General features: G+C 43.3%; 1 protein-coding gene across 1 annotated transcript in view; it reads right to left on the bottom strand.

The window, feature by feature from the left end:
• Positions 1-16,435, bottom strand: part of rab33a (RAB33A, member RAS oncogene family) — a 28,724-nt gene continuing 12,289 nt past the window's right edge. Inside the window, exon 2 of the mRNA XM_073058246.1 lies at positions 1-654. Coding sequence (XP_072914347.1) covers positions 211-654 — 444 coding nt within the window. The 3' untranslated portion in view covers positions 1-210. The remainder of the gene's footprint in view (positions 655-16,435) is intronic.

Here is a 16,435-nt window from a genome sequence, read left to right as displayed (position 1 = left end):
TACTTTCCAAATTGTAACGTTTATTGGAAATCATTGAAAGGTTATAGATAGTTACAAAACAACTTTGATTAATTGGGTGTTTTTGGTCTTAGGAACTCCAAAATTATTTTCTCAAATTTTGTATACATTGAAGTACAAGCAAACAGTTTTAACAAACTGACACAGGCACAGTCTAACAGCTTCCATTCTCACCTCCTCATTCTAAGCCACTCAACATGGGCATGTACTCCTAGTGTTTGATTGCGAGGCATGAACTTTCTTATCTCGTTTCGCCATCTCCTGGAATGTCAATGTTTTTTGCGCCTTCAGCTTGCATGCAAGAGACATAAAAATGGATTCCACGTGGTCACTTTCTTTTGGATCTTTTGCTGACGTCTCGAACAAAAGCATGTTGTTTGCGTCTGCGAAGCGGAGTGCTATGTTGGAAGATACCTGGATCTCATTGGTGAGATCGCACTTGTTGCCGACCAGCACCCGTGGCACATTGGGCGAAACTGAGTGGTTGTTGCATTCTTGAATCCAAGCTTTCAGGTTTTCAAAGGAAGCCAGTTTTGTTACATCATACACAAATACCACAGCATGTACATTCCTGTAGTAGTGTTGTACCATGCTTTTTCTGAATCGTTCTTGCCCAGCTGTATCCCAGACCTGAATCTGAAAATAAGAAGAAGGAAGTTATAGGAAATAATAATGGAAGTAATGTTATATACTTAGCTGCTACAGAGTTATTTCCTCTTTAGGTACAAGTGATTAACCTTCACAGATATGATCCAGTGGTTAATGAGAATGCATGGAAGTATATGCTAGTGGCGGTGGGGTATGGAAGAAAACGGAATGAATCCCAGAACTGCACATGCACTGTCCCTGATTTTGCCTTGCTTGCTCAGCTGATATTAAATGTAACAAATACTATTATTTTAGCAATAGCAATGCAGAACAAAAAAGCACATCTCCAAAACTGCTCAAAGGATGTAAATTCAAATGGCTCTGAAGGATAATGATGACGATGGAGGGAAATATGGCAGGCATTTTACACAGTGAAGACTCTACATATAAAGCAATTCAGTGAATGAGAAACAGCTGGTGCTGAAAATATGTAGCAAGTCAGTTAGCATTTGTGGAGAGAGAAATAAAATTAACATGATAAATCAATTACCTGGTATCAGAACTGGATGATGTTGGGAGATAAACATACATTTCAGTAATAAATGAAATAAATACCCAGCTTTTCTTTTGGTGCCGACTTTAAAAAGGGAACACTACTCTGTTTAAACATTCATCAGTTTAATAAACTGAGTACAGAATGAGAACCAAACTTGTGTCCTTCCCTGTTACTTTTTTGTTGTTTCAGAGTGACTATTGCAAACTTTCTAAAGCAAAATACTGGACAGTCTGTGCAAAGATCCTTGAGATGAGAGTGCAGGTAAATAAGTCCTTCAAAAGAAAATCTATAACACTGTGATATATATTTACTTCTTGGTTGTTTTCCAGTCTCAGCATCTACACACTAGTGAGATCACAATCAAATGTAAGTAAACTTCCAATTAATATTAACATGAGAAAATCTGCAGATGCTGAAAATCCAAGCAACACACACAAACTCAGCAGGCCAACCAACATCTATGGCAAAAAGTAAACAATCGTTTTGGGCCAAGATCCTTAGTCCTTATGAAGGGTCTCAGCCTGAAATGTCAACTGTTTACTCTTTTCCATAGATAACTCCTGGCTTGCTGAGTTCCTCCAGCATTTTGTGTGTGTTGCTTCCAACTAACATTGCTGTGTCAAACCTCTGGTCATAAACAGAAGTCAGTTTTCAGTTCTTTAAATGCAAATAGAAAGCAGTAATCAGCTTGAAGTTTAAAAAACAGCTTTGCAAACAGGCTCTACTTATAGAACAGCTGCTGTCTAAGAGTGTCAGGAACAGGGGCAGGATTGGACCCAAATGCAGGATGCAGGCACTGAAGTACTAGGGGTAGGACAGGATGGGGATGCCATGGCATGCGAGGGGTAAGGCAGGAGGATCCCAGAGTTCAGACGAGGCAGGCAGGAGGATCCCAGAGTTCAGACGAAGCAGGCAGGAGGATCCCAGAGTTCGTGGCAGGGCAGGAGGATTCCTCATGGCGGGCTGCATGGATCTCAGGCAGGGCCGCCTCCCAGGTGGAAACAGAGGCCTGGGCCAGTCGCAGACACCTGGGCAGGTGCTGGGCACAACCCATGGGAAACGAGGGGAGGAAAGGGTAGAAGTCCTTAGGGCGGGCCACATGGATCCCAGGCAGGGCTGCCTCCCAGGCGGAAACACAGAGGCCTGGGCCAGTCGCAGACACCTGGGCAGGTGCGGGGCACAACCCTTAGGGAGCAATAGGTGGAAAGGGCAGAAACCCCCGCTGGCCAGCGGCAGTCCAGCCGGATCTCCCCGACGGAGGCAATGGGTAGGAAAAGGCAGATGGGTGGAAAGGGCAGAACCCCCGCCAGGCAGCAGCAGTCCGGCCAGACCTGCCCGACAGAGGCAAGGGATCAGAAGGAAGCTGGGTCCAGGGTGAACAGCAGGACTACTGTGATACACAGATAATTTGGGAAAGGCACCAACAGCGTGGCAGCACGAGCAAGGAGAATAAGGCGGAACAGCAGGACCAGCACACAGGAGAGAAGCAGTGGAACATATAGAGCATATACAGAACAGGCCAGCAACCAGGGCAGAGCAGGATTCCGAGCAGGGCGGCAACCAGGGTAGAATAGGATTCCAAGCAGGGCAGCAACCAGGGCAGAACAGGATACAGACAGGATTCAGAGCCAGCAGTCCAGGTACAGAGCAGTTAAACCAGCTTCAGAGCAGGACGACCCCACACCTAGGCTCAGTCCCCGAGCCCCTTATAAACAGCTGCCCCCTAATAGGCAACAGGTGTACCTCCTTAAGCCAAGATGATCCAATGGCTCCATGTGACAGGAGGGCTGGCTGCAAGGCCCAGAGTCCGGAGTCTGCGGACCAGAGCAAGACCCGGAAGGCAGGCTCCGGACCGGACCCCAACAAAGAGAAGTAGGATGTAGTTCACCACACCAGCTTTATTGCTGCTCGGTTTTGCAGTACAAGACAATGGGTTGTTCAATTTGAGTTGCTCAAACAGACAAGCTGTCTTTAAATTGCTTAGTTTGAGGAAGACCCAGTCCTGAAGAAAGGTGTCAGTCTGAAATGTTGACTGTTTATTCATTTCCTTAGATGTTGTCTGACCTGCTGAATTCTTCCAGAATTTTGTGCATGTTGCTTTGGATTTTCAATATCCGTAGACTTTATCACATTTAGTTTGAGGAAGCTTACAGGCCAAATGGCTAATCTGATATAGCATATCAAATAACTAATCTAATAATCTAATGATATTGGAAGGTTTATGTACTTAATGAAGTTAGCTTCATAGTATTAATGTTGAGGTCTCCAAGATGCTTTTAGACTGCTTGTGTTAAAAGGATATCTAAGGAAATATCATGTGTGTGAATTCACCCACATGATAGGGAAACAGTATAAATGTAGCACTTGTCAAGAGTTCTCAGAATTGGACTACGGCTGAATAATTTTCAAAAATAATACTTTTAGTATTACATGACCACGTCAGGAGCCAAGTGTGATAGCAATGGGTTTGCTGACCACAAAGTCCTGAATTCAAATGAAGACATTACCTCACCAAATCTTTGAAGATTGGTTAGGTACAGTATAATCTCACTTCAGTAAGAGTACTCTTGGCAATTTATATCTGATAGAGCTTAATGACTTCATTTGAATTTAGAACTTCCCAGTCAGCAAACCCAATGCCATCACAGTTGGCTCCCAATGTGGTCTCCACATCCACTATATCGAGGCCTTTCACCATTCAAGAGGTTTCAATTAAGTCAGCCCCTCCCCCACGTTCTTCTAAAATCCAATGAATACAAGCAAAGAGCCATCAAACGCTCTTCATATGACAAGCTGTTCAATCCTGGAATCATCCCTGTGAATCTTTGAACCCTCAAAAAAATGGTGGAGGAACTTAGCAGGCCAGGCAGCATCTAGGGAAAAAGAGTGCAGTCAACGTTTCAGGTCAAGACCCTTCAGCAGGACCAAAACATCGATGATACTCTTTTCCGTAGATGCTGCCTGGCTTGTTGAGTTCATCCAACATTCTGTGTGCGTTGCTTGGATTTCCAGCATCCGCAGATTTTCTCTTGTTTGTCCTTTGAACCCTCTCCAGTTTCAGCACATCATTTCTAAGATGAGGGGTCCAAATCTGCTCACAGTACTCCAAGTGAGGCCTCACCAGTCCTTTATAAAGTCTCAAAGTTACACCTTTGCTTTTATGTTCTAGTCCTCTTGCAATGAATGCTAACATTACATTTGCCTTCCTCACCACAGACTCAACCTGCAAATTAACCTTTAGGGAATCCTGCACAAGAACTCCCAAGTCATTTTGCACCTCAGATTTCTGTATTTTCTGTCCATTTGGAAAATAGTCAACCCTTTCATTTCTTCTACCAAAGTGTATGACCATACACTTCCTGACACTATATTCCATCTGCCACTTCTTTACCCAATATTCCATCTGCCACTTCTTTACCCATTCTCCAAATCTGTCTAAGTCCTTTTGTAGCGTCTCTACTTCCTCAAAACTACCTGCCCCTCCACTTATCTTTGTATCGTCTGCAAACTTTGCAGCAAAGCCATCAATTCCATCATCCAAATCATTGATATGTAACATTAAAAGAAAAATCCACCCCAAACCAGACACCTGTGGAACCCCAGTCACCAGCTAGCTAGAAAAGGTTCCCTTCGCTTCCTGCCAATCAGCCACTCCTTTATCCATGCTAGAATCTTTCCTGTAATACCATGGGCTCCTGGCTTATTAAGCAGCTTCACGTGTGGTACCTCATCAAAGGCCTTCTGAAAATCCAAGTATACAACATCACCCGATTCTCCTTTTCCAATCCTTCAAAAAAATTCCAAAATATTTGTCAGGCAAGATTTTCCCTTGAGGATACTGACTACAGCCTATTTTATAGTGAGCATCCAAATACCCCAAAACTACATCCTTAACAATCAACTCCAAAATCTTCTCAACCACTGAGGTCAAACTAACTGGTCTGTAATTTCCTTTCTTCTGTCTCCCTCCCTTCTTGAAGAGTGGAATGACATTTGCAATTTTCCAGGCTTCCGGTACCATTCCAGAATTACTAATGCCTCTGCAATCTCTTCAGCAACCTCTCTCAGAACCCTGGACAATCTACCTTCAGACCTTTCAGTTTCCCCAAGAACCTTTTCTCTAGTTATGGTAACTTCACACTCTTCATGACCCCTGGGATCTCAATCATCCATCATACTACTAGTGTCTTCCACAGTGAAAACTGATGCAAAATACTTCAGTCTGTCCACTATTTCCTTGTTCCCCATTACTACCTCTCCAGCATCATTTTCCAGAGGTCTCATATCCACCCTCGCCTCTTATTTACATTTTATGCATCTGAAGAAATTTTTGGTATCCTCTTTAATACAATTGGTCATCTTACTTTCATATTCCATCTTTACCTTCTTAATGACTTTTTTAAATTGCCTTTTACTGGTTTTTTTAAAGCTTCCAAATCCTTTGACTTTTCACTAATTTTTGCTCAATTATATGCCCTTACTTTGGCTTTGCCTTCTTTGTTAGCTATGGTTGTGTCATATTGCTTTTAGAATACTTTTTCCTCTTTGGATTGTATATACCGTATGCCTTCCAATTTGCTTCTAGAAATTCCAGACATTGCTGCTCTGCTATCATCCCTGACTTCTTTCCCAATCAATTCTGGCCAACTCCTCCCTCATGCCTCTGTAATTCCCTTCTCTTCCTCACATTTCAGGGTGAATTTGATCATATTATGATCACCTACCTCTAAAAGGTTTTTCTTACCTTAAGCTCTCTAATTAATTCCAGTTCATTGCACAACATCCAATCCAGAACAGCTGATCCCCTAGTGGGCTCAACCACGAGCTGCTCGAAAAAGTCATCTAGTAAGCATTCTACAAATTCCCACCTTGAGATACAGCATCAAACTGATTTTCTAAGCTAGCTACATATTGAAATCCTCCATGACTATTGTAACATCGCCCTTTTGGTAGGCTTTCTATCTCACATTGTAATTTGTAGGCCACATCCTTTACTACTGTTTGGGGGCCTATATATAACTTGCTTGCTGTTCCTTAGCTCTATCCACAATGATTCAACACCTTCCGACCCTATGTCACCTCTTTATAATGATTTGATTTAACTTCTAACCAACAGAGCAACACCATCCCCTCTCCCTTCCTGTTATTTTGATACTATGTGTATCCTTGGACATTAAGCTCCCAGCCATAATACTTTTTCAGCCATGATTCAGTGATGCCTACAACATAATTCATGCCAATCTGTAACTGTGTTGCAATTTCATCTACCTTATTCCCTATACTCCATGCATTCAAATATAATACCTTCAACCCTGTATTCAGCCTTTTCGATTTTGTCCATCCTTTACCTTGCAACTAATCTGTTGACTGGAATTTTGCCCTATTATCAGCTTCTCCTTGCTAGCAGTATTATTACACATTGCCTCTGTTTATAAACCAACTACCTCATCTTCAGCACTATCACTCCAGTTCCCATTCCCCTGCCAAATTAGCTTAAACCCACCTGAACAACTCTAGCCAACCTGCCCACAAGAATATTGGACCTCCTCGGCTTCAAGTATATACTACCCCTTTTGTTCAGGTCGTGCATTCTCCAGAAGAGATCTCAATGATCCATAAATCTGAATCCCTGCCCCCTGCCCCCTGCGCTAGCTCCTCAGCCACACATTCACCTGACAAATCATCCTGTTCTTATCTTCACTGGCACACGACACGGGCAGCAATCCAGAGATTACTACCCTGGAGGTCCTGTTTCTCAACTTGCTCCCTAGCTCCATAAAGTCTCTCTTCAGGATGTCCTCAGCTTATCTACGTATGTCTTCTGGCTGCTCACTCTTACCCTTGAGAATGCATAGACATGATCCAAGTCATCCCTGATCTTGGCACCAAGGAGGCAACATACCATCTGGGTGTCTCTTCCGTGCCCACAGAACTTCACCTCTGTTCATCTGACTAAGGAACCTCCTATCAACACTGCAGTCTTAGAAATATTGAAAAACCCACAGCACAATACAGGTCCTTTGGCCCACAAAGTTGTGCCAAACCTGTCCCTACCTTAGAGATTACTAGGCTTACCTGTAGCCCTCTATTTTACTAAGCTCCATGCACCTATCTAAAAGTTTCTTAAAAGACCCTATCGTATCCGCCTCCACCACCGTTGCCGGCAGCCCATTCCATGCACTCACCACTCTCTGAGTAAAAAACTTACCCCTGACATCTCCTCTGTACCTACTCCCCAGCACTTTAAACCTGTATCCTCTTGTGGCAACTATTTCAGCCCTGGGAAAAAGCCTCTGACTATCCACACGATCAATGCCTCCTTCAAAGTTTTCTTCACCTCTCTGCTCTTCTGAGCCACAGCACCAGACTCAGTGCCGGAGACCTGGTCACTGTGGCTTCTTCCTGGTAGGTTGCCCCCCTCAATAGTATCTAAAGTTATATGAGGGGAATGGCCACAGGTTTGCTCTGCACTGGCTATGCTTTTCCCTTCCTTCTCCTGACAGTCCCAAAGTTACCTGTCTCCTGAAGCTGAGGGGTGAACAGGAAGAACAGGAAGGCAGATTATTATCTGAACGGTATAGAGTTGGGTAAGGGAGTAATACAAAGAGATCTCGGAGTCCTTGTTCATCAGTCACTGAAGGTGAATGAGCAAGTGCAGCAGGCAGTGAAGAAGGCTAATGGAATGTTAGCCTTTATAACAAAGGGAATTGAGTACAAGAGCAAGGAAATCCTCTTGCATTTGTACAGAGCCCTGGTGAGACCACACCTGGAGTATTGTGTACAGTTTTGGTCTCCAGGGTTAAGGAAGGACATCCTGGCTGTAGAGGAGGTGCAGCGTAGATTCACGAGGTTAATTCCTGGGATGTCTGGACTGTCTTACGCAGAGAGGTTAGAGAGACTGGGCTTGTACATGCTGGAATTAAGGAGATTGAGAGGGGATCTGATTGAAACATATAAGATTATTAAGGGATTAGACAAGATAGAGGCAGGAAATATGTTCCAGATGCTGGGAGAGTCCAGTACCAGAGGGCATGGTTTGAGAATAAGGGGTAGGTCATTTAGGACAGAGTTAAGGAAAAACTTTTTCTCCCAGAGAGTTGTGGGGGTGTGGAATGCACTGCCTCGGAAGGTAGAGGAGGCCAATTCTCTGGATGCTTTCAAGAACGAGCTAGATAGGTATCTTATGGATAGGGGAATCAAGGGATATGGGGACAAGGCAGGAACCGGGTATTGATAAGGAATTGATCAGCCATGATCTCAAAATGGCGGTGCAGGCTCGAAGGGCCGAATGGTCTGCTTCTGCACCTATTGTCTATTGTCTATTGTCTATCATCTCCTCATTCCTCCATATGAGTTGAAGGTCATCAAGCTGCAGCTCCAGTTACTTAACATGTTCTCTCAGGAGCTGCAACTTGCTGCACCTGGTGCAGATGTGTTTATCTGGGAGACTGGAGGTCGCATTAGAGTGAATAAATCCACTGGGCTTGACAGGATCTAAACCAGGGAACAAGGAAGAATATTGCTGGGGTTCCAGCTGAGATTTGTGCATCTTTGGTGGCATAGATGAGGTGCCAGAAGACAGGAGGATAACTAATGTCTCATTGTCCATCAAGAGAAATAGGGATAAGTCTGGAAAATGTAAGTGGTAGGAAAGTGATTGGAGAAGATTCTGAGAGACAGAAGATTCTGTTCAATTGAAAAAGGGAGGACTGATTAGGAGAAGTCGGCATAGCTTTGTGTAGGGGTAATCTTGTCTCATATATCGGAATGAGTTTTTGAAAAGGTACTATAGCTTCAAAAAAATTGATGAAGGCATAGACGATTTACATGCACTTTAGCAAGGGTTCTGACATGGCCCTGCATGGCAGGCTGGCCCAAGATTTTAAGGCACAAGGGATCTGATTCAAAAGGGAACTAGATCCAAAAGTAGTGGTGATGGTGTAGTAAGGGACAGAGTTTTTCTGACTGGAGGTCTGTAACTAGTGGGAACTTCGTCACTTGTAATATTATATGTATGCTGGTATAAGCACCCAAAACCAGAGAAGTGTTGATGTATAGAGTGACCGTGGGGTGCTAATCCGCAGCTCCCTGAAAGCGAGGAGAGAAATGTGTTTGGCGTGCTTGTCTTCTCAGGCCGAGGTATTGAGGATAAGAGTGCATGTCATGTTGCAACTGTAGAAAACGTTGGTTAGACCATACCTAGAGTGTTGCATACCGTTCTAGTCATCAGAATACAACATATGGTAGCAATTGATAGAGCCCAGAGACCCGAGATCTTTGGACACCGAGCTCGGAAAAAGCGACGCAGTGGATTTTTAACATCGTAAACCAGTGAGTTGTTCGTTATGTCTCCCCTCTCGCTGTGAAACGGAGACACCTCTTTCTCCCTTATTAGGGAGAGAGAGAGCCTGTGGTATGTCAAATACCTGGTGAACGAGTAGTCTTTGGGGTACTGCATGTCGTGTGTCTTTGCTGTTGCTTTGCTCATACTCGTGTACTCAGAGGTCGGTACGGATGCTTTTTTTTGCTGGTGGTGGGGGAGGGGGGATCATTGCTTGCTGCCACTTACATGTAGGAGGGAGGGGAGCTGGGGGGGAATTCGGGGTTCTAACGTTTAACTGTTATTCATTCTTTGGGGCACTCCTCTGTTTTTGTGGATGGTTGTGAAGAAAAAGTATTTCAGGATGTATATTGTATACATTTCTCTGACATTAAATGGCAGGAACCTAGGGGGTATAAAATAAAGGTGTACAAGGGTGTTAAACTGATTTTTGGGTTTAAGACATATACAGTTAGCAACTGACTTTGGATACCAGTCTTCACATCTGAATATGTATTGTGGATTTAATTTGGAGTGCAGCTCTGAACAATGGGTTCTTAGAGGCAGTGAATCCCAGACCAGACAATGCTGGTTAAAATTCATTTAGATGGCTGCAATGTGGATGTGAATCAGGAGGTGTGAAGAATGTATGTAGTTACAAAGAAACCATTGTCCATACTCTGTAAATATGGAATTGTCCTTTGATGTTTGGCACATAAAACCCCACATTGAGCCAGCAGACCTTTTGACTGAAAGCGTCTCTTTACGATGCCTGTACATGGGTAGATGAAGGTGGTCAGCCTAGGAAGGCAGTCCATCTAAAAGAGGGAAAACTCTGATTTCAATCCTCCGCTGCCTTGCGGCCATACCCACTCATGGGAAAGGCTTCAGGAGTAAACCCTGAGGACAAATCCGGAGCTGGAGTCCCTAAGGCAGTCCGACGTTACCTTCAACCTCGCTCTGGCAACTCCTGGGATGACACTGGTGCCAAGCTGTATCGGCCTTTGCCCTTCCCTTGGACAACATCGGTGGTGTGGAGAGGGGAGACTAGCAGCATGGGCTACTGCTGGTCTTCCATACAACCTTGCCCAGGCCTGCGCCCTGGAGAAGACTTTCCAGGCGCTGGTCCATAGTCTCGTGAGACTAACGGATGCCATACATGGTGCCTGCTGTACCTCGTTTGGTCAAATAAAGAAGCTGCTTTGTATCTACCAGTAATTTTCTCCTGTGACCTCATTCATGCAACAATGGGCACGTCAAGTTACTAACTCTACTTGCTGTCTGTTAAAACATCAATGTATTTAGCAGTCATCCCATCACACAGTTCATTATCAGAGAGCCATTGTGTGGCAACACAGCTAGATAACCTGGTGACGAAAACATACAGGATGCTTATAATCAATGCCTTGACTAATGAAAGTGGGTGCAGGTGGGGAGCTCAGCAGAGGTGTACAAACTTTGAGAAGCATATGTAAGGTAATAGTTAAAAAATGTTCACTCTGTGACAGAGGCGTCTAAGAAAACAGGCACAAGCTTAGATTTAGAGGAGTAAGTAGTTCTTGACTGCAATCATGTAAAGTATGATTGCAAACCAGAAACCACTGCCTGGGACTGTGGTGGAGATGGGTACTCCACAGTAAACACAATACATTTAAAGACTATCTGGATGAGCACTTGCATTACAAGTACATGGTAGCCCAAGGACTAAATGCTGGCAAATAGAATTAATATAGACCTAGTGGTCAGAGTACAAATGGTGGGCTGAAAGGCATGTTTCTGTGCTGTGTGATGCTATGACTCTTTGATAATGGAACCGTGGGATGGAGTTAACTTCCGAATAAGTCAATGTCATTATAGAGGACACGTGGAGGTAATTGCTTTGATGTACAGGTGTGGTCCACTTACAGACTTATTGTCAACAATTTTGCAAACATTCTACAGAAAACATGATATAGATACTGCTAAAGACTCCAAAAAAGACTTAGAAGAATTGGACATTGACTGCAACTCCTTTAAATCTAAATAGAACTACCTCATCTCACTGTAGATAGGTTGAGATGCAACACCACTTTCATAAACAAGTACCAAAATGACTTGTGCTAAAAAAAAGCCATCACTGCTTTTTTGAAACAACTTTCAAAATCAAATTGGCCATTAATCAATGATCTCAACTGGACCCAATATTAATTGGTCTAATTTAGCTGGAGTTGGAAAGTTCAAGTTCAGCTCATTTCCTGATCCCGATGTAAATCTTCACATTTCCATTAATGGGATAGATCTGTTGCTTCAATACCATTGCATTTACTGCTGCAGTATGAGAAATGTAGACAGTCACTTACATATAGATTTTTATTCTGGTCATGCATAACCATCAAAATAAGCAATAAACCAGATATTTTCACCAGAGCAACTCACTTCAACAATTACCAAAGATATTTTTTCAACCCCACCCTAACGCAGTTCCCCTTCAATTCTTAAATAGTGCTGTTTTCAAAAGACTCAATGGGATCAGAAACATCTGTAGCTAATCACATACAGCTCACAGCTAACCACGACCTTGTCTCCGACTGGCAGTTCAGAAATACATATAATCAATGTTGATCATTATCTATAGCAGTTGAAAAGCATTCTTCTGACAGAACTACACACAAAATGCAAGAGGATTTCAGCAGGCTATGCAGCATCTATGGAAAATTGTAAACAGTTGACATTTCGGGCCAATACCCTTCAACAGTACGTCCTGATGAAGGGTTTGGCCCAAAATGTCGACTGTTTACTCTTTTCCCTGCCTGGTCTGCCAAGTTCCTCCAGCATTTTGTGTGTATTACCTTGATTTCCAGCATCTGCAGATTTTCTCCTCTGACAGAACTACCAGGAATATCTTGTTTAGCTGAAGCACAGAGCTCATAATTCATTATAGAATCTCCAGAATTCTGTAGAATTCTTGTGCAGAACACCTTTAAGGTTAACTTGCAGGTTGAGTTGGTGGTGAGGAAGGCAAATGCCATGTTACCATTCATTTCAAGAGGTCTAGAATACAAGAGAAGGGATGTGTGATGCTGAGGCTTTATAAGGCACCGGCGAGACCTCACGTAGAGTATTGTGAATAGTTTTGGGCCCCTCATCTTAGAAAAGATGTGCTGGAATTGGAGAGGATCCAGAGGAGTTCACAAGGATGATTTCAGGAATGAAACTGGGGCTCCACAGGGGACTGTCCTGGCTCCCTTTCTCTTCACCATCTACACCTTGGACTTCAACTACTGCACAGAGTCTTGCCATCTTCAGAAGTTTTCTGATGACTCTGCCATAGTTGGATACATCAGCAAGGGAGATGAGGCGGAGTACAGGGCTACAGTGGGAAACTTTGTCACATGACGTGAGCAGAATCATCTGCAGCTTAATGTGAAAAAGACTAAGGAGCTGGTGGTGGACCTGAGGAGGGCTAAGGCACCAGTGACCCCTATTTCCATCCAAGGGGTCAGTGTGGACATGGTGGAGGATTACAAATACCTGGGGATACGAATTGACAATAAACTGGACTGGTCAAAGAACACTGAGGCTGTCTACAAGAAGGGTCAGAGCCGTCTCTACTTCCTGAGGAGACTGAGGTCCTTTAACATCTGCCGGATGATGTTGAGGATGTTCTACGAGTCTGTGGTGGCCAGTGCTATCATGTTTGCTGTTGTGTGCTGGGGCAGCAGGCTGAGGGTAGCAGACACCAACAGAATCAACAAACTCATTCGTAAGGCCAGTGATATTGTGGGGGTGGAACTGGACTCTCTGACGGTGGTGTCTAAAAAGAGGTTGCTGTCCAAGTTGCATGCCATCTTGGACAATGTCTCCCATCCACTCCATAATGTACTGGTTAGGCACAGGAGTACATTCAGCCAGAGACTCATTCCACTAAGATGTAACACTGAGCATCATAGGAAGTCATTCTTGCCTGTGGCCATCAAACTTTACAACTCCTCCCTCAGAATGTCAGACACCCTGAGCCAATAGGCTGGTCCTGGACTTATTTCCACTTGGCATAATTTTACTTATTATTATTTAATTATTAATGGTTTTATATTGCTATATTTCTACACTATTCTTGGGTGGTGCGACTGTAACGAAACCCAATTTCCCTCGGGATCAATAAAGTATGTCTGTCTGTCTGAAAGGGTTATCATACGAGGAACATTTGATGGCTCTGGCTCTGTACTTGCTGAAATTCAGAAGGATGGGGGTGGATCTCATTGAAACCTTTCGAACGTTGAAAGGCCTAGACAGGGTGGATGTGGACAGGATGTTTCCCATGGTGGGACAGTCTAGGACAAGAAGGCACAGCATCAGGAGAGAGGGGTGCCCTTTCAAAACAAAGATGCGGAGGAATTTCTTTAGCCAAAGGGTGGTGAATTTGTGGAATTTGTTGCCACGTGCAGCTGTGGAGGCCAGGTTGTTGGATGTATTTAAGGCTGAGATTGATAGATTCTTCTTGATTGGACATGGCATCACAGGCTACAGGGAGAAGGCCGGGAACTGGGGTTGAGGAGGAGATTTTAAAAAAATGATCAGCCATGACTGAATGGCAGAGCAGACTTGATGGGCCAGATGACCTTATTCTGTTCCTATGTCTTATGGTCTTATATTGGTTCTGAAATCAGACAACTCTAACCTCAAGACGCATAATGCAAAGAATTCAAGGTTTTGTGAAGTAAAACACAAAAACCCTTCCCATCACAGCAGCATTGTTGTAAGCAGAAGCATTAGCAAGTAGTTGACTAGGCACTGAATCATTCGACTGTCCTTGGAACGTCTGCATTCTGTTTACAAAGTCCAGAACAGCACACAGCTCTCATAATTTTTTTTAAAATTAGACATACAGGCCCTTCTGGCCCAACAAGCCACATCACATCTATTTAACACTAACCTAATCATAGCAAAATTTACAATGGCCAATTAACCTACTAATCGATACATCTTGGACTGTGGAGCACTTGGAGAAAACCCACACAGTCACAGAGAGAATGTACAAATCCTTACAGACGTCACTGGAATTAAACTCTGAACTCTGGAACACCTTGAGCTGTACTAGGGCCATGCTAACCACTATACTACCATGTTACCACATAGTAAATGTTCCATCATTACATAATCGAATCACAAACTAGAGAAAATCTGCAGATGCTGGAAATCAAAGTAATACACACAGTAATACTTCTGGTAATGTCTCCCCATTTCCCTCTCTCACTTATCTCCTTACCTGCCCCTCACCTCCCTCTGGTGCTCCTCCCCTTTTTTCCTCGGTCTTCTGTCCTCTCCTATTAGATTTCCTCTTCTGCAGTCCTTTATCTCTTTCACCAATCGACTTCCCAGCTTTTTATTTCATCCCTGTCCCTCTCCCGATTTCACCAATCAACTACCACCTTGTACTTTGTTCTCCCCTCCCCCCACCTTCTTATCTCTTTTTCCAATTTCCGACGAAGGCTTGTTGACTGTTGACTCATTCCATAGATGCTTCATTAGTTCCTCCAGCATCTCCTGTGTATTATCTTGTTAAGTAAGTACAGTTTTGGGTCACTTGCCACAAATGAAAGTATGTACTTTATTTCTCTGAGAGAGAGAGAGAGAGAGAGAGAGAGAGAGAGAGCGAGAGAGAGAGAGAGAGAGAAAGAAAAGGTAGCCTGTAATAGTGAGAGGGGATATAATTAATTTGCATAAAAGTAAATCATTGTCCAAAAAGGCATAAATATGTCACCATCTTGTAGTTAGCTTTCCATGTTAGATAGTGCCCCTGTCAGGATCCACCATCTGGTTTTGCATGGGTTTGAAAGGTGGTTATTTAGCATCCTATTTGTCTCCTCACTCCTGTGCCTTTCTTTTCTTGATCCTCCATACAGAATTCAAGCAAATCTGTAGGTATTTATAAAAGATAAAGTGATTTATTGGACAAATATTCAATACTTCTTTCAATAGTCGGGGTAAGAAGCTTCCTGCATAGAGGTCTGAAGGTACAAACTGAAGTCTTACTGTATCTTAGCACAGTCCCCAATATTAACCATACCTCTGTTAAGTATATTGTCTATTGCTCCCTATATTAAGGATATAACTAAGATAGATATCCTACTCCACACTCACAAGAGTATATACTGTAAGTAATTTAACAAAGGTGGCTGAATGTTAGTGGCTAGATTGTTGACATGACTGTTAAAACATAGTTAACTTTTAAAAAATTAATTTTATTGCCATGCTGAATCACTAATTTGTTGACATTGCATTTAAAATTTAACGTAAGTTTCACTGGAAGTTTAGCAAGCTGATCTCATGCAAAAGCTCAGTGACAAAATGAATCACACCTACTGCAGTGAATTACCCACCCATGCCAGACAGTTGCAAAGTAATAAACCGCAGAAATCTGGAATAAAAACAGGAAATTCTGAAAAGCTAGCAAACGTGAACAGAGAAAGAATGTTAACAATTTAAGTTAATAAACCTTTTTCAGAACCAGGAAACATTTAGAAACTGCCTGGTATAAACATTGTAAGTCCAAAGTATGGAGCAAAGAAAAGGGAATATCTGGGTGTCATGACAACAGCCTTTCCCTCAATGCTAGCAAAACAAAAGAGCAAACACGAGGAAATCTGCAGATGCTGGAAATTCAAGCAATGCACACGAAATGCTGGTGGAACACAGCAGGCCAGGCAGCATCTATAGGAAGAAGCACTGTCGACGTTTTGGGCCGAGACCCTTTGTCAGGACTAACTGAAAGGAAAGATACTAAGAGATTTGAAAGTAGTGGGGGGAGGGGGAAATACGAAATGATAGGAGAAGACCGGAGGGGCTGGGGTGAAGCTAAGAGTTGGAAAGGTGATTGGCAAAAGGGATACAGAGCTGGAGAAGGGAAAGGATCATGGGACGGGAGGCCTCGGGAGAAAGAAACAGGGAGGGGAGCACCAGAGGGAGATGGAAAA

This window comes from Hemitrygon akajei, chromosome 10 (genome assembly GCF_048418815.1).
Source record: "Hemitrygon akajei chromosome 10, sHemAka1.3, whole genome shotgun sequence".
Classification (NCBI taxonomy): Eukaryota; Metazoa; Chordata; class Chondrichthyes; order Myliobatiformes; family Dasyatidae; genus Hemitrygon; species Hemitrygon akajei.
This window is presented reverse-complemented; position numbering and strand designations above follow the sequence as displayed.